Raw genomic sequence first — 27,871 nt, forward strand, 5'->3', positions numbered from 1 at the left:
GACCGGCTGAGGTGTTATACGAACAAAACAGCGCGGCGAATCGTTGTGTCGCCTGTATGAATACTGTTACGAATCCTGCCCCTTCCTCCTCCTTGCTGCTTTGTCCATAGCATGCGAACAAAGTGGTGTTCCGTCAAGAGAAAGGATGAATAGTAGCGGAAGCTGTTGACCAGAGACCCCCTCCCACAACATGTACTGGGTCTTTTTCTCTATCACGCGGGTTGCCTTGTCTGAACACTCTGAAGTCTCTACACGAGCAAAACAGAGTCCTTTTGCTTGAGCACTTTCACCCGCATTGATATTTGAAGCGTGACACAGGTCCACCACCACTTCTAGAGCCTCGTCAACGTATTGACCCGCGGTGTCAAACTCCAAGATTCCGAAACAGAGTACTACAAGAAAGCCCAGTGCGTTTAAGAGCGTCGATACGACTATAAAAGGGCCACCTACATGCAGCAGACGCCATGCCGTTGGCCACACCAGGGCTTCACGCGTATGTCCCTCGAGGTTCGAAGAGTTGATCTCGCGAGGAGAAACAGTTTCAGTGCCACTTTCGCAGTCGGCCGCCACACCAAACCCAGGCCCAGACACCATCGCGGTGCACCGTCCAAGCTCCGACTGAAGTGCTGGGGAGACATGCAGTAACGTTGGTGCGAAAATTAGATCCACGGGTACCTATAAACCTAATGGCTCCCTTGTCGCTAGAACGCCCGGGTTCAGCGTCGTTCGACCATCTGCCACATCTACCCACTTTTAGGGTGCTACGTAGTGATTACAGAGCATGGGATCCTAGCTACGGCGGCTCATAAAAAATGAATTGCCGGGCTCCTGTCCTAGGGAGCATCGGGGCTTACCCCTTCGCCATCAAATGTCACATGTCAGCCAAAACTGCCGACCATCGGCGAAGTTCCGGCCAGCCACTTCTATCCCGGAGCAATTCACAGGGCCTCTCGATGGCTCCAGCGTCCGCCGAAAATGTTCTCCGATGAACCGCATGTGACAGACGCTGAAGGTTGCGCCCACTTGGCACCCAACATTGCGGTGCTTGGAGGAGAGATGGCAGAAATGGGAGAGATGGGTGCACTCGGGTACTGCGCACGGGAACATTGACGGGCTTTTGGTCAGCGAGTGATTGAAGGTTTGGCTTTGGCTTTGTGAAGGGATTCGAAGGTTCCCGCCTGACGATGATGGCTGCAGTTCATGATGCCCCGAGGGGCGAGCGGATGTGAAAGGAGGCATACTGACATTTCAAGCATTTATGATTTCTGCTCAATTGGATAGAAAGAGCTGTGACACTCACATTTACGCCGTAACGATCGGTCTAACAACCACGAGATTAGGTCCCAGCCAGAACTTGACCGTTGGAGCAGCTGAATTGCATTATTTTGGCGGCCGAGGCCTGGCCCGAGGCATCACTTCTAAATCCCTTCGACCTCTACCTTGCTCACAACTTTCACCATTCCCCTATGTCCAGTCTTGAACAGCGCTCCGCCACAGAGAGCCACGGAGAACCTAGACTACACCATGGATCCAGAACAGCGCCCCGTCGCGGAGAAGTACCTCCTCAACACGACGGTCAAGAGTCTCACCTGGCGCAGTGTCACAGTAACAGTCAAAGATCAGGAAACGAAGCAGGCAAAGACGATTGTTGATAATGTCGAGGGAATAGTGGAAGCTGGTTTGTCAATTACCCTCTTGCATTGGGTCAGCATGAGAAACTAACAATGGTTGATTAAACGGGCGAGATTTGCGCTCTCATGGGACCTTCGGGGTGTGGAAAGACAACGCTATTGAATGTCCTAGCTCGACGACCCAGCAATACAAGCAATATCGAAGCACAGGTCCTCATCAATGGAAGCCAGCTTTCGAGAGCGGCGTTTCGGGACATTTCTTGCTTCGTTGAGCACGAGGATGCGCTTATCGGGTCTTTAACTGTTCGCGAGACGCTGGAGTTTTCTTCGCGATTAGCTAGCACAAGGTAGGCTCCTGCAGAAGTCAAGAACGGGATCGCATGCTCTAGGGAATAGGCTGGCTGACTGCTTAGCTCCCTCTCCAAGCAAGAACGTCTCCTCCGTATCAATGGCCTCCTCGAATCCTTCGGCCTCGTCGACCAAGCCAACACCCTCATAGGCACGCCCATCCGCAAAGGCGTCTCTAGTGGTCAAAAGCGACGTGTTGGTATCGCAAGCCAACTCATCACTAGCCCGAAACTTATCTTCCTCGACGAGCCCACCAGCGGTCTTGACTCAGCGGCGAGCTGGAAGGTCGTTAACTACCTCCGCCAAGTCGCTAGGCGGAACAACCTGATAGTCATCTGCTCGATTCATCAGCCCTCGACGTCGACGTTTAATTTGTTTGATAAGTTATTGTTGCTTTCTCGAGGAAAGACGCATTACTTCGGATCTGTAAGCGACGTAACGATGCACTACGAGAAATTCGGCTACACGGTTCCTAAGCACGTTAATCCGGCTGAGTTCCTCCTGGAGCTGGTTAACGTCGATTTTCAGCAAGACAAAGCCGCGGCAGCCCAGCGTCTCAGCAATCTCCAAGCTACCTGGCAAACCTCCCACCGCGCGAAGAATACGAGGTCCGCCATCATGACTGCTGAGCAGGAGGGTGGCCACTTCAGAAACGAGGGGACGGATAACAAACCCAGCATGCCGAGTCTGACACTTACGCTATTGCATCGGAGCTTCATTAAGAGTTACCGCGATGCTGTGGCGTATGGTATTCGGCTTATCATGTACCTTGGACTAGCTATCCTAGTGGGAACAGTATGGGTTCGCCTTGCCCCGGACCAGGAGTCCATCCAGCCTTTCACCATCGCTCTCTTCTTCGGGTCTGCCTTCATGTCCTTCATGGCGGTCGCGTATGTCCCAGCTTTCCTGGAAGATAACCTGCAGTACGTTAAAGAGCACCAGAGCGGTCTCTACGGCGCCGCGGAATTCATTCTTTCCAACTTTCTTATCGGCGTACCGTATCTATTCCTTATCGTTGTTCTTTTCTCCCTCATCTCGTACTGGCTATGTAACTTCCACCCTACTGCTAAAGCGTTCTTCATTTGGATTATGTGGTTGTTCCTCGATTTGCTGGCTGCTGAGTCCCTGGTGGTATTTGTAGCCTCCTTGTTCCCCAGCTTCGTCATTTCGCTGGCGCTCGTTGCCTTCGCGAATGGCCTGTGGATGTCCGTGAGTGGCTTCATGATCCCGCCCACGATTCTCAATCCGTTTTATAAGTACGTCTTCTCCTACTGGGACTACCAGAAGTATGTCTTTGAGGGCATGATGATAAATGAGTTTTCCGGTCGGGTCTACGACTGCGGTGAGGGCTGTAGGTGTATGTACGACTCTCCCCTGGCAGACCAGTGTAAGATTGATGGCCAGGCGGTGCTAGATCAATATGGATATGAGAGGGGACATATGGGCAGGGATGTGGGCATTATGATTTCTATTATCTTTGGGTATCGATTGGCATCGTGGATTGTACTTAGGGTTAGGAAATAGATAGATCGCCTAGGAGATTGTTGGACATTACCCACGGAATTAGTTCAGAATGTCAACAGTGCGTTTGGAGCATACCTACCACGAAGTCGGATGGAAATATATATGAAAAGCCCTTGATTTATAGCTAATTGAGGGTCTAAGTCTGCTCTTTAGCACATACATAGGGCTTATCATTATTGGGATTGATGTGAGGTCCCCGAGTCAGTTGCTGTGGTCTGACCGTCTTGCAACAATCTTGTAACATTTTGGTACCAGATCTTTAGAGATCTATGTAACATCACCTCTGGTGGGTAGTGTGTGTAAGATTTCGCGCCGATTGTTACATGAGAAATATCTGTTTACCGTACTTATAGGTACCTGAGGTTGCTGATTATTTTGCACAGCGTCAGAGTATTCATTGGGTCCGTGTGATGATTCCCAGAAGCCATTGAGGCTATTTACAGGAGTTTGTGTTCCTAATATGCATGTTGTTTCAAAAATCTCGTTCTCGCTGTCTGTGGTGTTTTTTTCCTGCTGGCAGAAGTCACCCGGCTGTGGAACTTTTCAAGGACCTTCACTACGCGACTCGGCCGGGTAATGATCGACCTGACGGAGACGAAGCGGGAGTTAATAGAGGCAGTCGTTGAATTATTCAGGGCAACATCGTATGTCAAGAGTCGTTTATATTCGCGTTGACATCGCACATGTTAAAGATTGGTGGCCGGGTATGCTGAAGTAGTATGGGGTGGACCGAGGACGCAATTCAGGTGGCTGAGATGTAACGCACCAACTTGCGCCGCGTTGAAGTGTGTCTCGTAAGGTCTGGGTGTTGCCGAGTGCGAGGCATGTGATCTGACTTTGCCTCGTCGACAATGATGAGATATCAGTGCCGCATCGTACCGCGGCAGATGAACTGCGTGCTCGTGAGTCATGGAAACTGGTATCACACATGTTCTCTCGCACTTAGCGCACTCACTTCCCAATAGCGCTGTTTAGTTGCCGAGCCAAATAGGCCCCTGTGCTGTGTTGAGTCTCCATTGACTGCCCGCGCTGGCCTAGGCCCGGGGCTTCAGGCGCTCGTCATTTCCTCGTCTCGCCAGGTTTGATAGCATTGCAATAAGCTACTTATTACTCCTCCTGCTACTCAGAGTACGTATGGTCCTGGGATGGCAATTGTCCGGGGACTGAACGGAAATTAGAGCGAGGGTGTGAGCGGATATGCAAGAGGGGGACAAGTGGACGACGGCAAACGGCTAAGCCAGCGTGACATCAGCTTTCCAATCACATTACCTTGAATCCAAGTACCGATAGAGGCCGATTTCTTCCTCGGCTTCTCGGTTCATTGTCGAATATGGCTCCAGTATCTAAGGCATTCCTGAAGGCGTTGTCCGCCTTGGCACCCAAGCGGACGTCATAATCGAGTATCCTCAAGCGGTGTTAGGTCAAGGACTTCACGCATTTGTCGTCGGTGCAGATTCTCAAGTGGTATCTAGTCGACAGGGTAAGGTGGACATATGAACGGATTGTGCAGGCGTTTCCCCGCAGCCTATGCAAAGCAACAAGAACATGTATGCGCTGCAGAAGCCGATGCAAATGCGGCGCTGTGCGCAGCCTCCACTGGATAGTAAAGAAGCATCATCGTCTCTAGGTGAAATAGCGAAGCATGGGGTCGGTGAAAGTAAACAGCAGGAGCACGCCACCAACGAGGGCGACAGTATCGGATCACCCCTGCAGATGTTGTAAGGTGCGTGGGGTCTCCCATCAGCCTCAGACATCCTTGTCTCCATACTCCCTGACATCTATGCCTTTCGCCGGCGAGTCGCTATATAGTTATTAACCTTAAAAGAAAATAATTTAATTATAATAATAGAGTTATTAATAGCGAGATTAATTACCTCAGCATTATTCACCAGCGATTTGATTAAAATCGCCCATACGAATGGGTGCATGTGCTTTGAAGTTGGATCGGTTCGCTGATTGGCTTAAACTTCCCGACCCCCAGAGTTGGGGTAAGCCAGGGTTAAGTTGGGGATAGGGGTACGCAGAAAATAAAAGGGCTCATGGTCAAAGTCTTTCTTCTGCTGTAGACCAGACCACCTAGAACTCGTAACCGACTGCGACCGTGGGCCTGATTTCCCGGTCGGGAAACGTCTGGAGCAAGTAGATCGAGGAGATAATTGACACGTGTATATCCTGAGTCAAGCTCGCCGCCATCGACAACGGGCTTCCTGATTTGACCGAATGGAAAACAAGTCTGTGCCTCTTCAATCATGACGCGGTTTCGCAACTCCTGGGGCTTATGTAACGATTCTGCGGCACACTCACGGGGTCTTGTGGTTCCTAACTTAACGAACCTGACATTATCGGGTTGATGACCCGGGGTCGACGCTCACAGCTTCGGGAAGATTGGGCCCGTCCGGGCGTGTGATATCGGAACTACTCGAGACAAGTGTGCTCGCAAATCGTAAAGTATTTTCCATGGCTGGCACTATCCGCACGATGTAATCCGATTCGAGTAGCAGGGCACGGGAGGCTAAAGAGTTCACCGGCCATATGTTCATCTACGAACGGCAAAGGATACCTGTACAAAAAGTCATATTATGCAGCCAATCCCTAGTACTCTAAACTAGTTATACTAGATTATTCGAGGCAGCACAATCCCCGGTTGGACTGCTCTCTCTACTCAAGCACCATTCAGGAAGCGTCCGGAGAGAATAACATAGCTCATGACCATCTTTCGATTGATGGTGCAGCGAATGGCTGATTGCCTGTAAACTGGTGATTATGCCGAAGAAAATGCTGAACCAGAGACGGACGGCCAAACCCATGGTATCCCCCCTCTTCAGGTCCACGCAATGATGTTTTCACTGGCAGACAAATACCTCATCGGAGGGCTTGAGCTTTATCGGCGGGCAAGTACTTGAAGGTGTGGAGATGGGAACGGGCTATTCGGTCTCGACAAGATGATGAAACAAGGTATAGCACATGGTATGTTGTTTTAGGTCATGGGGTTGTATGTGCTTGAGTATTGAGCTTTTAGGCTCGAGAGGAGCATTCTAATCGGTCGCGAGAAGTCAAACACGATGTAGATTCTTAGTTGTATTTGGCACATGATAGTCTACCAGCTCGGTTGAGATACCACGGTGCGGAGGAATGGTTAGAAGCCTATTGACTCATCTCGGCAAGCGCTCGCCGGCGCCCATCGTCTCGGTAAGCTACGATTGTTTGTATAACCGTGTGAATTGACGAGACGTAACTTAACGGACCGTTGAACCACGACGCCACTGTCCATCAAGAAGGTTCAGCCATAATAGCATAAACGACGAATAGAATGTGGCAGTCTAATGGTCTGAAGAGAATAGAAACGGAAACTGCGGGGGCCAGGCCAATTCCGCGTGTGCACACTTGCATCTTAAACCCCGATTCGAAACAAGATTGGCAGCGTGGGAGCCATAAGTGCTCCGCCAAGTCTGTCATACTCCGCCAATGCCAATCCACAAAGGAAGACTACTAGATCAGCTAACTGGACTGTCCCATTCGAATACCCTGTCAAAGAAGCGAGCAAGGTCTCGAAAGAGGCATGTTATGCCTGCTCAGTGATCGGATGAAAGGAAATTCACGAAACCTGAGACACCGTGAAGATGTGAAGTCAACCTGAGAGCCTCGTGAGAAGAAAAGGTATAAGTTGTGGCCGGAGTCGGGGCCAAGTGCAGCCAAGGAGTATGCTTATTGTGGTAGTATATTCTTGGACTCTTCGTCGCTGAGGAAGATTTAGTGAATATGGTCTCGGTGGTTCTCGGGCGGAACGTAGCCGCAGTCGATATAGGAGGGCAGGAAGATCTCTGTGGACGTCACAACTCAGCCCCGAATTGAAGTAACGATATGTATTGTAAGCCAGCATACCCGGATTCCAGACGAAACCCTGGCTAGAAGAGAGGTAAAATATCTATTTGAGGTATTGTCAGTATAAACTGGCAAAGATAGGAATATGGCCATCGCCTTTTAGGGGGCGCAGGTTAGAGACTAGACTAACATACCAGCCAAGGCGGACCATCCAGGCCGCCGATATTGATGACGGTGCATTCTTGCTGGGAGATGGCGGAGCCTGGGATGACAGTTAGCAATGTTGCAGATGAATAAATGCTGAACAATCATGTCATGTCGTTGCTGCTGAAGCTAAGTCAGACCGGAGGAGGATCGACGTACTAAGAAAACTCGGTCGGTGGATGTGCAAGGCTTTCGGGTTGCCGGCCGATGGAGGGGGTGACGAGGGCGAGCTCAAGGAGGTGCTGTTGGTAAAAGAGCTGGTGCGCTTGAGCGAGCGAGGATACGGCGTAGCTGGGGAGCCAGCGGGAATGGCAATGGAGGACGGCATAGTGAACACTGTAAGTGGCAATAATGATACCGGGAGGCCAGCCGGAGCGGGATCGAGTGGAAATACTATTGATGGAAGAGGGGCGAGGAACGCCGAGTCGAGGAAAACCGAAGGAGCCCATAGAGTAACACGCCCTCCCCTGACCCAGTTCTTCAGTAATTAGGCCGACCCAATGCTCGATCCAAGCAGGGAATGCCGCTATGAGGTGACTATAAGATTCACAAGACTGAATGCTCTCTCACAGTCAGTTGCCATAGCCGGAATAGCAAGAGCGTCCAATGCAAATCTAAAACGCGGGAAAGCGTTCCTATGATCAATCCACCACTGGATCGGGGCATACATGGGCAACCTGTCTAACATGTTAAGAAATCCCTTAACATGTTAAACAGAACATGATAAGAAAAGAAATACAGATTACAGGATAACAGGATAAGGAACACGATAGTAAGCCAATGCGGCGATGAAATCAAACAATTAATTTAACGGCTCTATTCTATATCAATCAATATCCTCTCTGTCTTTTAAATTGTCATCGGAATCAGTAAGATCATCTTTTAATTCGGAAACCATCATCGGTAACCCAAATCCACCGCGGGATGTAGGTATGATATGACCTTCGCGCAGCCAGCTGCCTATACACTCTAACCTCTCAATGTTTGCACATTTAATCCGCAGCCTATCCCATGAGCATGTCCTGCGGGCTCCAGAGAAGGCTCTCTCTGGCTCGGATGACTCTGGTGAGATGGAGAGTATCGCGATGGCCATGCGGCTAAGTCGTGGATATCTTCTCCACTGCTCAGATGCGCACCACCATTGAAGTGGCGTAGAATCGATCTCTATCGGCTGAGCGGTAATAAAGGTCATGAAATCATCCTCAGAACGCAACACGGCGGTCTTCACCTTCATATTCCTCGCCAACTGAGCTAGTTTATTACTCTCGTGTTCCACAATGTCCGCGACAGCGCTCGGAGCGGCCGGAGGCTTAGTAGGGAGCTCAATATTGTATTCTTCCTCCCAAATCGCTTGTGCTCGGCTAATTGCTTTGTCGTACCGCTCATCCGGCCAGTTCTGCTTAATGTAGGCGTCTCGTTTCGAAGGGTCGAGAAGGAGAGCGGCGGAATAAACGGGAACGTCCTCGGTCATGCTATAGTATTTATCCATAATGAACCAGCCCATATCGATGGCATGTAGCATGCGTTCATCGCGTGTCTCGGGTGCGCTGTAGTGCCGCTATAATCGTATTCGCATCTATCTTAGCTGTTGAGACCAGCGATGAGATGTCCACACAGGTCCCGGCCGCACAACGCATGCGAGAGATATCTCAGATGTGGGATTAACGCTGAGATGTCCTCACTACCTCGCAATGAATGACTCACTTTCTCATTTTCATAATGGGAAAGAAGGCAGTCCATTAGAAATAATGACTGTGAAAGAGATGCTTTATTGCCCTCGGCGCACAATGTGGCCCCATCAAAGGGTTGGAGAAATAGGTACGCTTTCTGAAGCAAATCCCAATCAGCCGCCGTCAATCGATTGTCTCCGAGTATCTTCTCGTGTTCATGCATGAATTGAACGATATGCGCCTTCTTTTTGAAAAGCTTATCGAGGACATGATACCATGAAGACCACCGCGTCTCATTATCGATCCCTAGTCGCAAAACGACTTCATCATCCCACAGCTGGCTATTAAGTGATGAGCAGCGTGTCCAAACAGCCAGACCGTGCAGTTTACGTAGCGCAGGTATGCCCTCAATGCCTAGATAGTCCTCATCGACGTCCGATCTCGAGAGACGTCTACGTCCTCTACGTCTTCTGGTGGTGAGGGCCTGAGAGAAGCGAATTAACAGGTCTTCACTAGTGGCTTCAGATGCGGCTTCAAGTGCGGCGATGAGGGCTTCATTCGATGACCCGAGAAGGAAGGCTTGAAGGGAGAGATTGATGATGTGGCCGATGCAGCGGATGCGGCGTTTTTTGGGGTCATAGTCGATCTACCGCTCATCATTAGATTAGTCCGTCAAAAACGGCCGCCAACTTACATTAAGATTCTCTTTCAATCGACGTGCTATAGACTTCAGACATGTGTCGTTTGACGTAGCGTTATCCCCGGTGTGATAGCCGAGTTTCGACATGATGCCGAAGGTCTCGAGAATACTCATAATGAGATCAGATTGCCGCTCTCCAGAGTGGTTGTCGCGACATTCCGGTAGTCCTAGAAGTGCCTTCTGCAGCTGATAATCCTGATCAACCCATTGAGCACAAACAGCCAGTAGAGCATGACGATGTGGCGATGTCCAGAGATCGGTGGAGATGTGAATAGGTGAAGACGCGATTGCGAGTTTGTCTTTGATCTGATATCTATAGAATACGTGATTTTCCGCCATGTGACGCATGGCCTGACGTCTGGACGTGATTAATTGATCACCGATGGTCGGATTGCATGCCAAAGCGAGATCCTTCAACTCGTTCCATTCAACAGCTGAAAAAGGAGCTCTCCGCTGTGTGAGCAGTCCTATAACAGCTTCATTATATGCCTGCCGATTGAAAACCTGCCGAAGACTATCAGGTGTAGGGATAGATGCAAACATGGCGGGTAATGAGCGTTGATTCGATGATATCGGCGAAGGCGGCGGCGGCGGTCGAGGCTGTGCAGCATGGCGGTTTTTGATATGATGTTGTTGGAGATCACAAGTGTGAGGCGACCAAGTTGGTGGCAAGGTGTTGAAGAAGGAGGAACATTCGACAAGAAATCGTGCCTGTAGATAAATAGTGGTTCCCTACTTCACTTTGAGATAGAATTAAGCAATCAGTATCTTCTCATTTCAACAGATGTACAGCTGTTGTTCGATGCCCATGGCTCCATTTAGGGCATAATCGGCACACATAAAGCACAGTGCCTTTGGTCTTTCGTTTGCGGCCGGCGGCAAGCGGTTTATTCTTATCTGGATACTGCCGATCCATAATAGAGAAGAAGTTTGAAGGTAATGGGTCAGGTGTTTGAGAATTAGAGTCGCCGATCGACGATAAAATATCGCTTTCTGAAGCCATAATAATGGGTATGAGATGATAACTATCTTAATGTGAAAATTTTCTGGTATTTGTGATGTCTGCGGTGATAAAAAGCTGTCACATTCAGCGATGAATTGATTGTCATAGAAGCTCTTGGTTCTCTATCTAATGAGTGGAAAATAGGTCGGTTTCTTATACCTAGGGTGAAGGGCCTCCGGAGCCGTTGTGTTGAAGAACTTGCTTTTTGGGAAACATCGATGACACCAACTGCTAACCGGAAGTTCGGACTTCCGACCTGCCAGTCAGCAGCCTTTCTAAACGGCTGAGAGACCTTCCTTCCGGTCTAATCAATGTATGACCTTTTGGTTCGTTTGATGTGACAAAAGCAATGAAAAAAGCTTATTTCAGTTATCCTGTTTATTCTGTTATTCCGTTATAACAGATTAGTGTGAGAGCCTTAACGTGATAACAGAACAACAGAATAAAAAAAATTAACATGTTATACAGAACAAGCGACAGAATAACAGAACAAGTTGCCCATGTATGTTGTTGGTGCCGTCGGTGACACAGACAAATCCGCCGTTGGCGACGTAACCGGCGGTCTGGGTCTCGGAGGCAAGTCGGACGAGACACCCGAAACTCCCAACCAGACCGAGGAAGCCAAGGACCAGGTGGCCGAGGTCAAGACCGAGAACCAGGAGGGCACTAGTATCAGCCTCGAGGGCCGCGATGGGCCCACAGGCAACAAGGAGGCAGCCTAGACGCAGGACAAGCTCAAAAAAGTTTCCCCTGAGGAGGCAAAGGACTAGACCTCCAAGGCGAAAGATGTCGCTAAAGAAGTCCAACCTGAAGAGGAAAACCCGAAGACTTGGCAAAAAAGCAGCCTGAGGACGTGATGGAGCAGAAGCCCGAAGACATCACTTCCAAGGTTGACGAGAAGGTCGACGAGCAAGACGTACCAAGGGTGCTCGAGGGTGCCTCTCAGGATAATCCCCCAAGTCGGAGATTCCCGAAGGCGAGATTCCCAAGTCCGAAGCCCCCCAGTCTAAGACTCCTAGCGAGGGAGTTCCTAGTGGTGAGGAGGCTGCCGACGAGTTGGCTAAACAGGCAAAGGAGAAGGTTGCCGAAGGGGAGCCTCTTCATTATCGCCAATTCGAATTATTCGCTCGGAACTCAAACCCTCTGACCAATACCCTCCCACTTCAACATTGATCTCCGGAATCTGATGATGGGCTATGAGGAGCCAAGCACCAAAGACTGGCTTCGTCAATACATCTAGAACGGCGTAGGCGATAATTGCCGAGTCCACGGATATCTTCTTTGCGCCGTCTGCGATACCCCAGACACTGGTGACAGGTCAAATCAGCCAGTTATAAACTAGAAATAGAGCACCTACATTGGGTAAATTGTCCAGAGAATCAGAATGAAGGTGACCATAGAACTAAAAAGCTTGGTGACCTTGGCACCCCTGGCGTCTACCGTTTTGGAACCATATACTGCAACATACCAGATGACAAGCAGATAAGAAACGCATGCAATCGCGAACCACCCCCATGTCTGCGCGGTATTATCACGGCCGAAGGCCGCAAAGAGCCCCGACAAGACTATAATAAGAACAGCCACAATAGCCATTAAGGTGTGAGCGCCGTCGATCCCAGCGAGAAGGCAGAGCTCCAACAACAAGAGAGGAGTTGACAAGCTCCAATCAACAAAACGAGCCCAAAATACCTCACGACAAACATGACGATGTATATCGGGTACATGCTTATGACCTTCTCTTATCATTTGGCAGATGAAGGCTGCAGCATGGCCTGACGCCATGGCGAAGTAAGAAAGAGCAGAAATAATGGTGGTCAAGGTAGTAATAACATGGTACAATCGGCGAGAGATGATAATGGTAGAGGACCGTAGAGCGAAGACAGCGGACGCGATGACCATAATCCCGAAGACGATCCAGAGAGCACGCATGCCGTCACGACCGACGACTTGGTAAGTGGTTGACATGGCTAACTCTGATTAGCACTGATAGTTCCAAGTTAACAGTTATATCCCGGACGTACGGACGACGGCTGGAATGGGATAAACCCCTGTGTGGGTTGCATGCGCGTTTATAATCATTTTGCTGGCCTTTAGTGGCAGCACTGAAAGAAAAGCATGCATACGAGCAATGAGTGAAAGTTGGAATCGAGCTTCACCTCCGTGAAGAACGGTTAAATGAGCAAATGAAGCCCTCGTAATTCAGCACCATTTTTCGTAACAGACGCCATGCATTACATATTGATGATGCTCAAAGCTAAGCGGTGATGCGGGGTATGTATGAAGGAGGAGCGTTTCCTGGTGTCACGTCAATTTACCGTCATGACCTCACCTCATTGCCTTGTTCACACCATCAGGACTGGCGTGGGACCTTGTCACATAGAATTGGAACGAGGTCAACCTCATCGGTAACCTAAACTAATAGGTAAACCATATGCCATCATGCGATCGCGCATAAACTATCCCATCGAATGCCGAAAAGTTCCGCTACGTACCTCGCCCCACATGACCTCTATTATCACGACCGTAGGTATATAAGAACCCAAATATGCTACGAGGTATTTGCTGCTAAAACTACACACGAATCATTTTGAGAATACCTATAAGTTCCCAATCACTTCCTGGCAAAGTGCTTAATGCTTGATGAGGATGGTAGTTTTTAAGAGAAGACAATAACTACTGTGAGTAAGGGGGCTAATAACATGTAGCTGCCCGGCTTTTCTCTCGCTAAAGGTTGAGGATTTAATTTCAAACTTTCAATATAAAAGCTCACACCCTTGAAGTTAACTAACTGCTCTAAAAGTGATTACGGCACTTCTATTACTTGATATCTCTTTTCCAAGTCAACAGCTAGGTCAAATGCACCAATAACTAGATCAGCAGCTTATTATGAACAGGGCATTGTTAATGCTAGAACCACGAATTAAAAAATAGGCCAAGGCTACACAGTATCCCTTCGATTGTCAGGAGGCTCCAGTAGGTAGCTGTCACGGCCCATGCCGCGATCGAATGCGTGTCGCCACACGGCACGGATCAACGTATTCCGCTCACTCGGTGCGAGTGAGCGGGACCCATTTTCTCACTCCGGGCAAGTGAGAATGTAACACTATCTCACGATGGGCATCGTGAGATGCTCCCCAGACCCTGCCTATAAAAAACCACACAACATCCCTTAGACAGACACTCTCGCTACCTCAGCTTTCAATACAACTTGATTACTCAAGAATACTTCTTGATATTATCAGACGTGATTTGCCACCCTACGCTCAGTACGTTACGCCCCGTTGCAACTGCCAACATAAACCAAATCAGGTTACGGTTTACTACGTTGGGAACCTTGACCGTCACAGTAGCCCACCCCACATTACTCCTGTCACATGAGCAGTACGTGCGGGGAACCTAAAGATGCATCATTAATCATTCCCACCTAAAACATTATACAAATTACTTCGAAGTTATCTATGAGTTCTCAATCAATCCCTGCTGATGCCCTCAATGCCTATGACGACTAGAGCTTTATAGGAACATCTGCTTGCGTTGCTTGTAAGGGCCAACAGATTGGAAAGCCTTGGTCAAGGACCTCAAGGAAGCCTTTAGGGGGTGGTTAGCAGCAATACAAGAAGGCATCAATCAGGGGAGAGTGTAAGCAGCGTGATGTCGCGATTTGTAACTCAAAATATTTTTGGGACTTCTATCACAGGCTAATTTAGGTGGAGAATAATGTAGCTTTCATGCTCTCATATTTGATTGGTTAGACACCCCTGTAGTGGCCTAACTGGAGCCTCCTGACAGTCAGATTGGCTCAAGAGATACGCTCAATCGGAGGGCATCATCTTAGCTGACTGGCCTCCTTACTCTCCTGACCTTAACCTTATCGAAAACCTCTGGTCAATTCTCAAAGAGCGGATTTGCGAGCGATATCCTGAACTTGGGGAAATTCCGAAGAATACAGCCTCTTTGGATCGCCTGATTGAAGCTGCGAGAGAGGTTTGGGCCGATATCGAAGATGAGGTGTTTGAAAATGTGATAAATTCGATGCCGAAGAGAATGCAGGCTGTTATTGATAACGACGGATGGTATACGAAATATTGATATATACTATGAGGAACTACATTCTTTGAGCTTCAAATTGATATAGCTTATGGCCTCATACGATTTAAATTGACTGCGCAATAACTCGTCAAAGTCAGAGGGCGTGATGAGGCCAGTTGGGGTGGATCGGGTTAGTGTCGGAACTTTTGCACACCCACTGTAATACTGCCAGTTACCATTTGTATATAGCTCTCAGTTCGCAACAGTCCCTCTTTAGAGGACGATTGCCACTCATTCAGTGACGTAGGAGATGAAGTTATGTCCCATAGAATAAGCAAGTCGTGCCGCCCAGGCCTCAATCCAGTCCATCATCGCCCCAAAAATCAGATGGGAGAATTGGGTGTTTCACGAGGATGCGACGATGGCTGACTGTGCGACGGGCACGGACGAGGTTTGTGTAATTGATGGAAATGTGTGCGGGCGTGGAAGATCTTGCTGTGTGCACGGACGCAAAACATGTAAATTAACAAAAGCTGGAGAGGACATCGAAGCGTGCACGGGCCCATCTGGTCGTATTTTTGCCAAATTAAACGTAACCCTTGGTAAAGTAACCTCGAAACCGACCACCACACTTATGAGTTGACGAGCAATAAACCCGCTTTAAATTGCCCTCCACCTAGGGTTCTCCCTGTCACTCTTATTGCTGCTGTCAAAACCTCCCATTCTAGCACTACATTTTCCATTGCTTATCTGACACTGCTAGCCCGAAGCACGTTTCTCTGTTTGAGGCCCACCGTTCCGCCTTACCACGCCAAATCGCCCTTACACCACAACTTGCCGCCTCATCTTCGGTCAAATATTTTGAACGAATCTGGCTAGCCAGATACCTATCATGCAGCGTAATAAGTTTGTCTCTCATCTTGATCGGTTTCTCCAGGATCGTAGCACTGAGTTCATGGTTGTAGCCACACTTTCCTCGCTGGCCTTTGTGGACAGGCTGAGCGCTACGAGGATATGGTCCCCCACCTGAAGGCAGTGGTCAATATAGGTGGTGAGCTTAGTGTCAATGAGCGGAACCTCCTCGCCATTGCTTATAAGAACGTGGTTGACACCCGCCGTGCTAGCTGGCGCATTATATACTCGATCGAGCAAAAGGAGTCAAGGGGTAATGAGAAATATATTGCTACTATCTGTGGATACCGCATTAAGATCGAGAATGAGCTCGAGATGGTTTGCCAGGACGTCTTGGATCTGCTAGATAGGAGCTTGATCCCTAATACCGGTAGTGACGAGTCGAAGGCGTTTTATTACAAGATGTCAGCCTACTTTACTGGCCTCTCGTTCCTAAAAGCACCTGGGCTGACTCGTTATCTTTTTAGGAAGGGCGACTATAGCCGTTACCTGGCCGAGTTCGCGTCGGGTGAAAAGCGCAATTTTGCAATTACCTCTGCCTATAAGGCCTATAAGGTGGGTTCTATATCTATTGGTTCAGAATTCAATCAGCCAAATAAGTAATACTGATCGGAGATTATGGTTTGCTTCTTAGATTGCTGTCGATATTGCTCAGACCGAGCTCACGGCCACTCACCTGTTGCGGCTGGGCTTGGCTCTTAACTTCTCAGTCTTCTACTATGAAATTCTGAACTCACGGGATGGTGCCCGGTATCTTGCGAAGCATGCTTTGGATAATGGCATTGCCGAGCTCGACGCCCTGACCGAGGAGTCTAATAGTGGCAGCATCCTGATTATGCACCTCCTCTATGCTAACTTGACTCTTTGGATGTCTTCAGACAGTGGAGAGCTGGAGCCCCCCTCAAGCTGAAGAACTTTCCCTCAGCAACACCAAGGACATTCATCATGAACACTCTTCAAAATCAGCAAAGTCAAGGCCATTCAGACCTATTTTTTTTTTTTCTCATTTTCCAGAGTCTCTAGCTGCTAAATAATCCCTGATACTTTTCGCCCTTTCATTTCGACTTTGTTGACGTGCCTTTTAAGCCCAGAACTCTCAATATCTACTCCCGAGATTTCACAATCTAGTTTCCCATATAACCGGCCATGCCAATTCTAATATACGTATTCAATTGACGATGGCTTCAATATGCGGTTACTGGGGGTAGCCGACTAGTGGGGTGGCCACCTTTGCAACTAATACGCCCTAGGCAGCTACAACCTATGACTGATTCCCGGTCCCCGCACCTTACGTACTCCATTACGGGCCGCCTTCTAACCAAAAAAGTGTTTAGGCTAAGGATAGGGTCTATTAGTATAGTAGATACCTGAGAGAGCGCGGTACCTGGTTGTGTCATAAGCAGGAGCATAGAATCATAAGACTGTTTGAAGCTATGGGTTATGATGGGAGTTATCCCAATCTGCTGGAACAGTCTGGATAGGGGCAGGATCTGCTCGGCTCCATCGCATCGAAACATAGGATGGTGCCTCCTGCCAGGTTATACTTTTGCCGCTCGCGAAACTCGCCCGAGTATCGGCCAAGAAGCTCAGGTCATCGCCGCGCCTTCGTCTAAAACGCGCGGAGCTTCTTCTAGTCAGACAGCTGGGTGTTGAGCACTAGGTTGACAGTTCTAGGGAATGATTACCAAATGAGATATTCTTGCTTGGTACTCCTCGGGGATGGTTTGGCAATTAACGGGACATCGAAGTCCAAATGGACGGCAACTGGGTTAATATCTAATCATGCAATACTCTTTCTGAGTCTAAAACGTAACGCATTAACCCCAAGCTGGCTCGAACCTAGTGACGTCTAGGGTTCTTAGGATAAGAAAGCCTTCTCGGCGGCATCGCGAAAAGAAGGACCTTATCCGTCACAAAGCATGTCAGAAGACCAATGATAAAAGGTCGACACCATGATGACAGTACTGTTTCCCTCAACATTATTGTATTACTTAGGCTTCGCGATATTCTCTAATAACCATTTTGCATTATTATGCCACGATAATTGCCTTTAGAATTTTCATGTGATATTATTAGAGGTTTGGCATTGAGAGCGTGGTTATAGCTCGTCGTTGAAACCTCCTCTTGTAGGGGCGCTCGCTATTGGCAGTGGACAATATTGTTGGGTCCGTGATCTCGAATATACCCGGTGCTTTTTTTACTTTGGCCTCTTATTCCGCGAGAAGGAGAAGCTAGCTATACCTTCGAGACTGATTACCGCCCATATTTCGATAAAATATGCCCAAACCCGTCCGTGCACACGTCTATGTCCTAAGCATTCTCGTTGTTTTTTGTACGCTGGAGGGTCTTATTGGTCCTTCGTCAGAATACAGGTGTTCGCCCGTGCACGTTTATAGGGCTCTTCCCCTGGCTAGCACTGCGCCGTCGTTAGTCGCCCCAGGCAACCCAAGCGATCCTAAAAAGACGGGTCCTCCGCCCACGCGTAGCTAATGTCCATAGCTACTGCCGCATAAGTATTGGCTATGTTTGGAGACTGTCTTATTTCTGGGACGATTTATAGGAAGCCATAAGAAGAAAGTGGGATTAAGAGGATGCTGAAGTATGAATGCTACTCTGTTGAAATATTAAACGCAGTAGGAGGAAGCGAAATCAAGAATGAATAAGCTTCTGAAACAAAAATAAATCAACTATACCTAGGTGAGGGCTAAGTAGGTCTAGCTCAAATGTGCTGGAGGCGCCACGGCCCTAAACTAGTAAGGTGGCGGTTATAATAATCTTAGACTCTAGTTTCCTACTTATTATCGCCCCTCGGGATATGAGGTTAACTTTAAGTTGAGCATTTAGCTCGAAGCTCCGCGGCATGACGTCGCAGTGAACCACGTCAGCAACGTGGAGTGCCCCGGCATTTTGGTCGTCTGCGTTTCCCCAACATTGTCGGATCTCGGGGGGACATGCTCCTCCCTCACGTATATCTCCAGGCCCCCCTTTTCGAGATACTTTAGCATCAGGCAGCTTAATTTCGGGCCTCAATCTAGCTTGGGATATACAGGCTGCCGCCAGTTCGCTGGCAGGCCTCGGTCTTAATCTGCATACCCCAGTGATGGCCCAGAATAACTGGTCAACCATGCCTGCTACAGTGTTCCGCCATCAGGTTTAGATGATCCATACAGCAATCAATCCATGGTTTGTGAGCTCTCTCTGCTCAAAAAAGATGGTCTTGGCAATAGCATATCTTCAAGACTCGTATGTTCCGAATCAAACTGCTATTATATTGATCAACTTCTCACCTAACCTATCTAAAGTATCTTGATTTTGCTGGAGAGTAGCGTCTAAGAACGATTCAAGACTGTTGACCCCTCACCACCTACTAACTATCCGTCGGGTAGGGCAATACTCTTTCCCTTGCCTTGACCACCGCTCTCACTTTTTTTTCCTTCCCTTTTCCCTTCCTTCGTATCCGCCTAGGTATAGCCCCCCTCGCATTGACAAAGAATAACACGTTCATTCTTCTCGACTGCAAATTCCGGTTCTTATTCTCTTTGCTTGCTGTTATCTCGTGTCTCCCTCTCCCACCCTGCACCGGCTACCTCTAGGAATGAGTATCGCTGAAGGAGAGACACCGTTATACCACGGGAATAGCGAGTAAATATGGGGAAAGGTCGGTAAAGCCATTTAATCCGAAATGTGCGGCACTTACGCTTCAGCGACTTATTTCGCAATACCAACATAGGCGAAGCAATGTTTAAATGCCTCTGTCTCCATAGCGAATAGGCCTCCGTGGTTAAGCAGGGAAGCTGGGTGCCACAAGTTGGGGTCGAGGCGCTTAAGAAGCCCTGGGTAGCTGTTTAATCCGATCGGCTCGGTAATACCCTATGGGTTGCGGAGAACAAGGTATTGCTTGTCACTAAGGATAGTGTAGCCGAGAATAGAGTAGGCATGGTTGGCAACGACGTTGCTGCCTCTGTACATGTTGCCAGTGGCGTAGGTCCAGGCAGTCATGGGGTTAATGGTCTTGAAGTTGACGCAGTTGGAGCGGACAAGTCCTAATATGTCATTGGCAGAATGGTTCTCGGTCCTGTAGTAGTGGGGTTCCCGGCCGTTGATCTGTGCCATGGCCTTCACAGGGTCGCCGCAATGCGTCTGGGTGATGTCGGGTTGCTCCGATGAGCTACCGGTGATCCATTTGGCAAATGCCTTCTCATATAACGATGGCCATATGTCAGCACCGTCGCTGGAGCGGCAGTATAGAGGCCTATTGTTCGAGTTGTTGATGGGGATTTCGTAATTAACCTCCACAGTCTCGGTTTTGCCGTTATTATCGCCGCCCTTGTCGTGAAACTTGATGGCGAGGCGTTTCTTCTTATTCTTGTCGTAGTGGACTCGAGTAGCGCGGTTAATGGCAACAGGGTCGGACCAGAAGACTGAAAACAGGGCGGCAATTAGCCAGCTGTTGCCGGCATAACCCTGTGTGGGATCATCAAAGTTGCGCATGGTCTCTCTTTTCTCGCCAATTTCAAACATGGTAAGATCGCTAATGAGACGCTTGTTGACACTCTGGAAGAAATAGTCGTACATGTCGCGCCACGAGCTGTTAGGCGGTGTCTAGTGACCCTTTTGCATCCTGAATGGACTGACTAGCTCGTTGACGGACATTGTCACGTCACGGTTGGAGATCGTCTTTCCCAAGGAGTGAGCGTAGAGCATCAAGTGCAGCTTGCCATTCTGCATGCGAGCCACCTTAACCCGCGTCTTACCTAGATCCTTTAGTCCGATCTTCTCAAGGTCGTCCAGCTTCTGAACCTCTGACAGATCAGGAGTCATAAGGTCCCACTCGTTTAAGATCTTCATGTCTTTCTCAGATAACTTCTCTGCCTTCCTCTCCTTCTCGTTGAGCTTTAGCCCGGCGAATAGCACGGAGCAATGCTTCATGTCGAAGAGTTCATCGTAATCCGTCTGCAGGACGTTGGAGATGATCTTTGCCGAGTTTATCGAAAACTTGTCAATATTTCGACCGAGGAGGGCTTCCACGAGTGAGTACGGATTGACAGCACCGACTCTGACATCCTTAGGCGGCGAATCGGGGCGCATGTTCCCCTCCCTGGAGAGTCTAGCCTCAATTTTCATGTCAAGGTTATCGTAGCCCGACTGAAGGCCGTTGGAGCCAATAGATGCTGGCTTGTTAACTTTCTGGCTAAGAAGAGCTTTGACTAAGGCATATGGGTCGATAGAAAGAACATTGGAGTCTTGGGATGCGGAATCCGGGATAAGAAATCGGATGTCACCTATGTTGTTTAACGGTAGAAAGGGTAATATAAGATGATTGGAGTATTGAAGAAATTTAGCAAGTGGCCAGGCGAAGAACACGTTACTGTCTGTCGTGAACAAAATGTCAAGAAGTGTCATTGCAAAGGGTTTTATACCTTTTATTTACACGCGACTTGCAATATTACTTGGTTTTTGCCCGTTCTCGCACTTCTGGGAATGATTCACGACTGCGTCAATATTAACCTAAACCTGCACACTTCTACCACCGTCGTCAAGTTCCGTAACGCTCTCGCATCATCGACTGTAGATGCCCTTTGCGGGGAATCTTCTTTCAAATCGTGGCATATATTTCCGGTCAAGGAGGTAAACTTTGCTTGTGCTGAAGTCAGGGCCCAAATATGTTACCTTGAGAACAATGTCATCGTTACGATGTGTGCTTCCACAAGATGAAACCATCCTATCGGTGTTGACGCAGAGCTGATGCTAGATGAAGGCTTGATATTTAGCCCAATGCTGGGAGTGGCATAATTAACTTTAGATGTTGCGCGCAGCATATGGACCTAACCTTGGTAGTCTAAAAAGTTTCGTAGTAGACCCGGCGGATAGCAGCGGATATGTGCTCCCCATAAATTCGGTTTTATATTTGCGAAGCTTATTGCAGAGTATCATCAGTAAACTACAACATCAGACAGAAGTTGAATTAACTAGCCCAGTTTTAAAGTGCGCATTGGTTCTGACCCAATAAGGCCTTAGAGCGTTAGATCTATGACGTGCTTTTATACTTCAGAACCCTGAGGGGACGTTAACAAGTTGGTCAGTCAAGAGATGGTAAAGGGCACTTTGTGTAAATTGGCTTCTAGCGTCAAGCTCAGGCGGGATAGCCGAAGCAAAGCATGAGATCCCTCACAGAACTATTGGAGTGTGGATTGCGATAGGGCGGGTAATGTTGGAGGCAGTGGAGATAAAATGTACCAATGAGGCTTTTCTTGAGCGTCTCGAGCGAGCGACGTGGCGCTTTTGACTTTGCGTTGAGGCGTGATAAATACTTCCGTAAGAAGTGACGCAGAACCGCATCAGCGCCGTTATAGGGATTGTTTACTCCGCATTGAATGCCTTTATGGACACGGTAGAAGCCGACTGGTTGCGCCAGGCAGATGCTAAACTCACCAGAGAATATATTCAATCCATGCGATGGCTAGATAGATAGGGTACGTTGGTCTAGAGCGACTTCTTCCTAATAGTGCCCCACTCTCCTTCATATAGATAGAGAACCCAGGTACGGCAAATGGCAAGCTTACGGGCATAAGGGAGGACGCTAATCCCTAGAAAGCTCATCAAGGACTAAGCCATTTTTAGCGACACCATCATGGTGTCGTAATGAGACATTCATTGACAGCGACATGTCGACGAGTGGATTTGATCCCCGCTTTCTCGCTACTGCAGTAATTGTAGTTTACCATGTCCTGGAACTGAAGTCTATCCCTTCAATTGTGGAAAGCCTCCAGGAGGGTCACTATGGGGTGACTTCCCACCTAACGTATCTTGCAATGGAAGTCCTCACGGCCTCACAAGCTATGGATTAAGACTTTACGTTACTTTTATTCTCTCGCTAATTGCCACACCGATATAGTTACTCACGTATAATTGAAGTATGTGGGGTAATGTCGAGCGCTATACCTAATAAAGGCTCGCCACAATGAAAGGGATAGGGCATCATTTGTTGGTTGCATGATTCCTCCGTATACTTCCGTCGTGATCTCCTTCAAACCCTTATAAAGATATCGTCCCTGGTTTTGTATTTTGCCCCGTGCCCTATGACTGTCCTGCGAGGCTCGTGCGGTTTGCAGCAAGCCAACTTGGTGGCCAATTTCTCTAATTGTTCAGTATCCTAGCTTCAACGGCAGAGGCAAATTCTAGCTGCCAGTGGCGGCATGAGAGTCGGTCTTGTGAGTAGGTCAAGGGTTATTGGATTGATAACTGGATCCATGATATCTGTCTCCTCGCTATCTTGCTTCTGCTTAAAGACGTCCTGTTGCGGGCGAACGTCACCGTCGCTTCGAGCGCGTCCATGTTAGTATCTAATTTTCAGGGTCTGATATACAGGTCCACTTCGTCAGCGGGCATATCCTCTGGAAGTTTCATAAAACCGGCCCTTGGGGTTTGTGGCTAGATAAATACCTGTAGGATGGAAACCGCTTAAATATCAGAGATTTCATGGGAAAATAACTTCATTATGTAGTGGTGACGGACTACAATAGAGATGATAAGGTGAGTGCGTTGGTAGAGGCGGGAACAGATGTAGCTATGAAAGATTTTTATGGGGCGGACGCCCGTCGATCTTGCGAGAGACACGAATAAACAGATCTTCATATTTCTATTAAAGGCTTAGCAGAAATCGGCTATGGCAGAGCAGTAGAACCAGGATAGGAAATAGAATTGATAGTCCTCGTAAATCCCAAGAGGAGGAAATTAGAGAGAAGGAATACATGAGCTGGCCCAGCAGTCTTGGCACTGGTTTGCCAGTATCTATATGCTGGTAGAGAGCGCGCGCTTACATAGGTGCTCGAGTATTTGTTTAGTGCTAGCACGCACGTCTTAGCATGAATAGCGAATCGCGTCTAGTATCAAGGTGTTGTTGCTTAAGATAAGATAGAATGAACAAGTCAAAAGACGGCCACTTCGGGAAAAAAATACGTCCAGGGGAGAAACATAGTATTAGGTGAAGCCGCAAAAATAGATTATGGATAGCTATCAAAGCTGATCTTCTCTGTGCTGAGCTTTTCTATCGTGCTTCTGGGGCGGGTGCTGATTTAACTAAAAGCCTCTCTACCCAGGCCCTTAATCCTGCTACTATCTAGAATGCAATAGGGTGCGTCGATTATTATCTTCTTAATCGAATTAACCTTGATCTTGCAGAAGAGCTTTAAGAAAAGGTATTGGTCACCAGTATCGTTGAGAAGAGGTAAGGTGCGGTAGCCTTGCTTGAGGTTGCTAAGCTTAGTAGTATAAGTGGCCACTGCCGGTCTATTATTATAGTTCTCGCTATCGTTAGAGAGTTTGATAGACTATCGAATAAAGACTAGATCGGGTTATTTCTTCGTGACTTTGAACTTAAAGTGACCATTAAATATTAGGTTAAAGCCATTCTCTCGTATGATATTCGTCCGGAACTTTTGCGGCGGGTTAAAATCTCTAGGCAAGGCTGACTTATTCCTCTTCTCCCGTTTATTACTAGCGTGGAAGACCTCGACCTCGATGTATGGGTTTATTGCCTTATTGGCGGGAAGGCTGGCCGGTCGTATAAGCCGTTATACCGAGATGACATCGATGGTGAATGAAACAATACTGCGCTCCTTCTTACCCTCAGGAAGTTCAGGGTTGTATAGGAGCATTTAGATATCCCGTAGCTCCGCAGGTTTAAGCATATAGCCCGAGAAGTCCTAGCTACCGTTAAATATGGCGCGGTTGATCTGCATACCCAAGTCGAAAGTCTGCTAGTTAAGCGTAACCATCTGGATTCCGCGGCGCCAGTATAGGAGGGGATCAAAGTTGTTAGAGGTGATTCGGGTGCGATTAGGGTAAACTCGCATTATGTAGCGCAGGTTATGGAGGTTGATTGCTATCTTCTGTTCCTTAGCGTGAAAATGCTTAGTAAAGCTCGACTTTATAAAGGAGAAGATATAGTTATATTGCTTTGCCTCGGCAGCGTTAAAGCCAGTAAAATTGATACCGGTACAGTATACGCCAAGATCACTAAGCTCTTTAATAATCTTAGTAGATGTCTTTCATGAGTTTCGCTCCCCGCCGCTATTATTGTCGCTAGTGCTTTTACTCGCCCTACCTTGCACCCTGCCTTTAGTACTTATGTTGATATGAGTCTTTCTGACCGGTCGACGACAAGAAGGGCTAGGGCTATGCATGGGGCTCTGAGGAAGCGACTGCGAAGGCATCAACATGGCGGCATCAGTCACGGAACGAGTTAGTGGTGAGTTGAGGCTGTTGCCTCGTCGGCGGCCGCGGAAATTGCTAGCAGGAGGCTCCTGCTTGATCTGCGGCTTCTTGACCTTGATGAGGATGCGTTCTATGAGCTCAGAGGGCGAAGGCAACTTGTCATAGCAGTCTTCTAACGTCTCGGTGACCAGTCGAGAGCCGAAGGCCTCCTTTATAATATTGACCATGATGGCTTGCTGATTAGGGTTATAATGAACCTCGAGGGAGATCTAGAGAGGGAACCTCGACTTAATAAAGGCGTATTTATTGATCGTGGTTATGACCTCACGGAAACTAATCGAGGTCGTAAGGGTGCGACCGTGGTTAACCTCGGGCTGCCCAGAGTTGCCATCCCAGCAGTCAACCTCGACATAGCGGCAGCCTCGAATAAGAACCGAGATGTAGCCCTTGACGCTAGACTAGCCGGCTACCTGTCGACCAAGGAGGTAAGTGTTGTGGGAGCTAGAGATAATATATTTATTCATGGGGCGGTCAAGAGTATAGTTTTAAGGCTCCGGTATAATCGCTGAGTTTGTCTTAGATGTCAGGTACCTCGTAAAGGCGGCTTCGGATATGACCAGCATGTCATCAGCCGCATCGGTGGTCTCGACTGCATTAGGTCGGTATCGGCGGCTGAGGTAGGCAAATTGCTTCTCCTATATAGAAAGGTTAGAATCAATGTCCTCCCCTTGGGTATCGCGGAGGAACGCTAGAAACTCTGGAAAGGTTATGCCAGTCTTAGGTTTAGCGGCAATGCTGCGAATGATTCGCTGAATATCGTGCCTCTGCTTTATTAGGTGGATGAAACCCTTGAACTCGGTAAAGTTTAGCTTCTCACGTCGTCGGACATCGGATAGGCCGAAGTTGGTCTGTAGGGTCCACTGGGAGCTATAAATATGAAGGTTCTGGCAAACACGCTTGACTCCGGTTATGTCTAGTTCTTCCTGCTTAGGATCACGGGGCTGGTTATTGAACTCCCTAGCCATCTTAGTCTGCCAATACTGGGCCATGGCTCCATCGTCGAAGGCCATGAGAGAAGTTATTGATCCCTACCGGTAAGTCAATATAGCCTCGAGGAACCCAGTCCAGCGGTTTAAGACTTCCTCATTATCGGTGATAATATGCAGAAGCTTAGTCCTCGAGTTTCCTTAGATGGTATAGATGATAGTGAACCAGGTATCCGCATATAATTCGGATATTCTAATATTAAGGCAGTATTATTGAGTATTAGGACTAGTTCGGATCTCTTTGATCTCATCGATGTGTAAGGACTTATATGGGCGAGTAGGGTCCCACGAGAGCTTATTGGATTCGGTCTTATATATAAGATTAACCCGTCTCGTGTGACTTCTCCTAGACACCTTGAGAACTTCACAACCATTCCGAAGCTCGGCCGGCAACACGGGTCCGGCCTTAGCACTGCCACTTCCATTAATTAAACCGGCAGCGTCATTGTTGCTTGATGAGTAAGTGGCTCCGTCGAGGCCAAAGAGAGATATATTGCCATCCGGAACCGGGTTAGCCTCCTCGTCCATGTTAGTCACGGCGTTATACTCTGGCGGCCATGGCGGGGCAGTGGTGTTATTGTCACTCCGATAGCGCAAGATACTAGGACTGATACTACGGTTCTGGCTAGCAGGGGCTGCCGAAGATTGTTGTCTGATGCTAGTAAACCGATGAGCGCGATTCAAGAAGCGGCGAATCAAGCTGCTACTCTTAGGCGAGGCCTCGGGCATTGCGCTGGGGTTATAGCTAGCCAAGCTTCGATCTAGTAAGTCGTTGCTTGTCTTGCGAGATAGGATAGACTCTGGTAGCTGAAAGTTGTAGGGGTATGGGTCCTTATTCCTACCGTGCATGGGTTTAGGCGACGGTTAGACTGAGGAACTCGTAGTCAGAACGATGGTATCGGGTGACATTATGGGCGATCCTTCTTGTGAGTGGGAGGCTGCTTTGGAGGCGCTGATAGCTGATACCGGGACCTTTGAGGGCTGAATGGGTGAGCGGGTCGTTATAACCCGGCCAGGGTAAGAGCTTGGCAACTGGGCCGATAGAGAGATCATGTCTATATGTAGTTAAGGTGTGAGGGGGAGCAGGATGTGATATGGCTTGGGGTCTAGGTTGGAAGGAGTTATGGCTGTGTGCTTGTGGTGGTGACCGCACTATGTGAGTAAAACTAGGGCGTATCTGAAGCTTGCGTCGATATATATAGGAGATTAGTAAGTGGGATGAGCAATGGTGGAATGCGCCGGAGAGAAAGGGGGAGGGGCCGCTATTGCAGGGGAAGATACAGTTGCATAGGCTGATCTCTTCGTGGAGTAGCCGTTGTCGACCTTCTGGGGCCGACGCTAAATGGAACGCCGCGGGAACAGGGCTGGAGTCCGAGAAAGGGCATAAGCGTAGGCATGGTGGATGGACGGACGAAGGTATCACCATATATGCAAGGATGGCTGAAGCACGAGATCGCCGTGAAGTGGGCCGCAGATCCCGGCTGGTCAAACCGCCACCATAAATTCCCTGTCTTACTCGTCCATGATTAAATAAAACCCACCGTCCTGATCACTAGGGTCATCAACCCCGCATACTAAATACGACGCCGTCGTCGCAGGTAGAAGGTATCAATTCGTCCAGAAGTGCTGGATACCCTCGCGATCGCACGTGGCAAACGTTAACCTGGATCGGGAATCACATAACGGCTCGAGGGAACACAGACGTGCATGGGCCATGGGCCTAGGATAACCCTCCAGAGGATTTTAAAATTACATTGCACTTTATT

The 27,871-nt window shown here is 48.5% G+C and overlaps 8 protein-coding genes across 8 annotated transcripts; 3 read left to right on the top strand and 5 right to left on the bottom strand.

Moving 5' to 3' along the window:
- Positions 1-1,524: 1,524 nt before the first annotated feature.
- Positions 1,525-3,503, top strand: MRS44_017172 (uncharacterized protein; the record flags this gene model as incomplete). The annotated part of the gene is made up of 3 exons (XM_065617660.1): positions 1,525-1,678; positions 1,804-1,978; positions 2,045-3,503. The coding sequence occupies 3 exons, from the start codon at positions 1,525-1,527 to the stop codon at positions 3,501-3,503; spliced, it is 1,788 nt and encodes a 595-aa protein (XP_065473732.1).
- A 3,750-nt stretch (positions 3,504-7,253) lies between these two features.
- MRS44_017173 (uncharacterized protein) lies at positions 7,254-10,442 on the bottom strand (the record flags this gene model as incomplete). The annotated part of the gene is made up of 8 exons (XM_065617661.1): positions 7,254-7,324; positions 7,386-7,428; positions 7,520-7,625; positions 7,689-8,055; positions 8,100-8,206; positions 8,504-9,087; positions 9,234-9,845; positions 9,894-10,442. The coding sequence occupies 8 exons, from the start codon at positions 10,440-10,442 to the stop codon at positions 7,254-7,256; spliced, it is 2,439 nt and encodes an 812-aa protein (XP_065473733.1).
- Positions 10,443-11,402: 960 nt separating this feature from the next.
- MRS44_017174 (uncharacterized protein) lies at positions 11,403-11,624 on the top strand (the record flags this gene model as incomplete). Its single annotated transcript, XM_046271498.1, has 1 exon — positions 11,403-11,624. The coding sequence occupies one exon, from the start codon at positions 11,403-11,405 to the stop codon at positions 11,622-11,624; it is 222 nt and encodes a 73-aa protein (XP_046127119.1).
- Positions 11,625-11,962: 338 nt separating this feature from the next.
- Positions 11,963-12,867, bottom strand: MRS44_017175 (uncharacterized protein; the record flags this gene model as incomplete). Its single annotated transcript, XM_046278910.1, has 2 exons — positions 11,963-12,209; positions 12,260-12,867. 2 exons carry the CDS (start codon positions 12,865-12,867, stop codon positions 11,963-11,965), a joined length of 855 nt encoding a protein of 284 aa, XP_046127118.1.
- A 2,956-nt stretch (positions 12,868-15,823) lies between these two features.
- MRS44_017176 (uncharacterized protein) lies at positions 15,824-16,753 on the top strand (the record flags this gene model as incomplete). The annotated part of the gene is made up of 3 exons (XM_065617662.1): positions 15,824-15,837; positions 15,897-16,398; positions 16,478-16,753. 3 exons carry the CDS (start codon positions 15,824-15,826, stop codon positions 16,751-16,753), a joined length of 792 nt encoding a protein of 263 aa, XP_065473734.1.
- A 2,960-nt stretch (positions 16,754-19,713) lies between these two features.
- On the bottom strand, positions 19,714-21,246 carry MRS44_017177 (uncharacterized protein; the record flags this gene model as incomplete). The annotated part of the gene is made up of 2 exons (XM_065617663.1): positions 19,714-20,431; positions 20,495-21,246. 2 exons carry the CDS (start codon positions 21,244-21,246, stop codon positions 19,714-19,716), a joined length of 1,470 nt encoding a protein of 489 aa, XP_065473735.1.
- A 3,356-nt stretch (positions 21,247-24,602) lies between these two features.
- Positions 24,603-25,286, bottom strand: MRS44_017178 (uncharacterized protein; the record flags this gene model as incomplete). Its single annotated transcript, XM_065617664.1, has 2 exons — positions 24,603-24,866; positions 24,996-25,286. 2 exons carry the CDS (start codon positions 25,284-25,286, stop codon positions 24,603-24,605), a joined length of 555 nt encoding a protein of 184 aa, XP_065473736.1.
- A 468-nt stretch (positions 25,287-25,754) lies between these two features.
- MRS44_017179 (uncharacterized protein) lies at positions 25,755-27,014 on the bottom strand (the record flags this gene model as incomplete). Its single annotated transcript, XM_065617665.1, has 3 exons — positions 25,755-26,147; positions 26,460-26,905; positions 26,984-27,014. 3 exons carry the CDS (start codon positions 27,012-27,014, stop codon positions 25,755-25,757), a joined length of 870 nt encoding a protein of 289 aa, XP_065473737.1.
- Between the last annotated feature and the right edge of the window lie 857 nt (positions 27,015-27,871).

This window comes from Fusarium solani (assembly GCF_023522795.1).
Source record: "Fusarium solani strain SB1 chromosome Unknown bctg00000013, whole genome shotgun sequence".
Lineage (NCBI taxonomy): Eukaryota > Fungi > Ascomycota > Sordariomycetes > Hypocreales > Nectriaceae > Fusarium > Fusarium solani.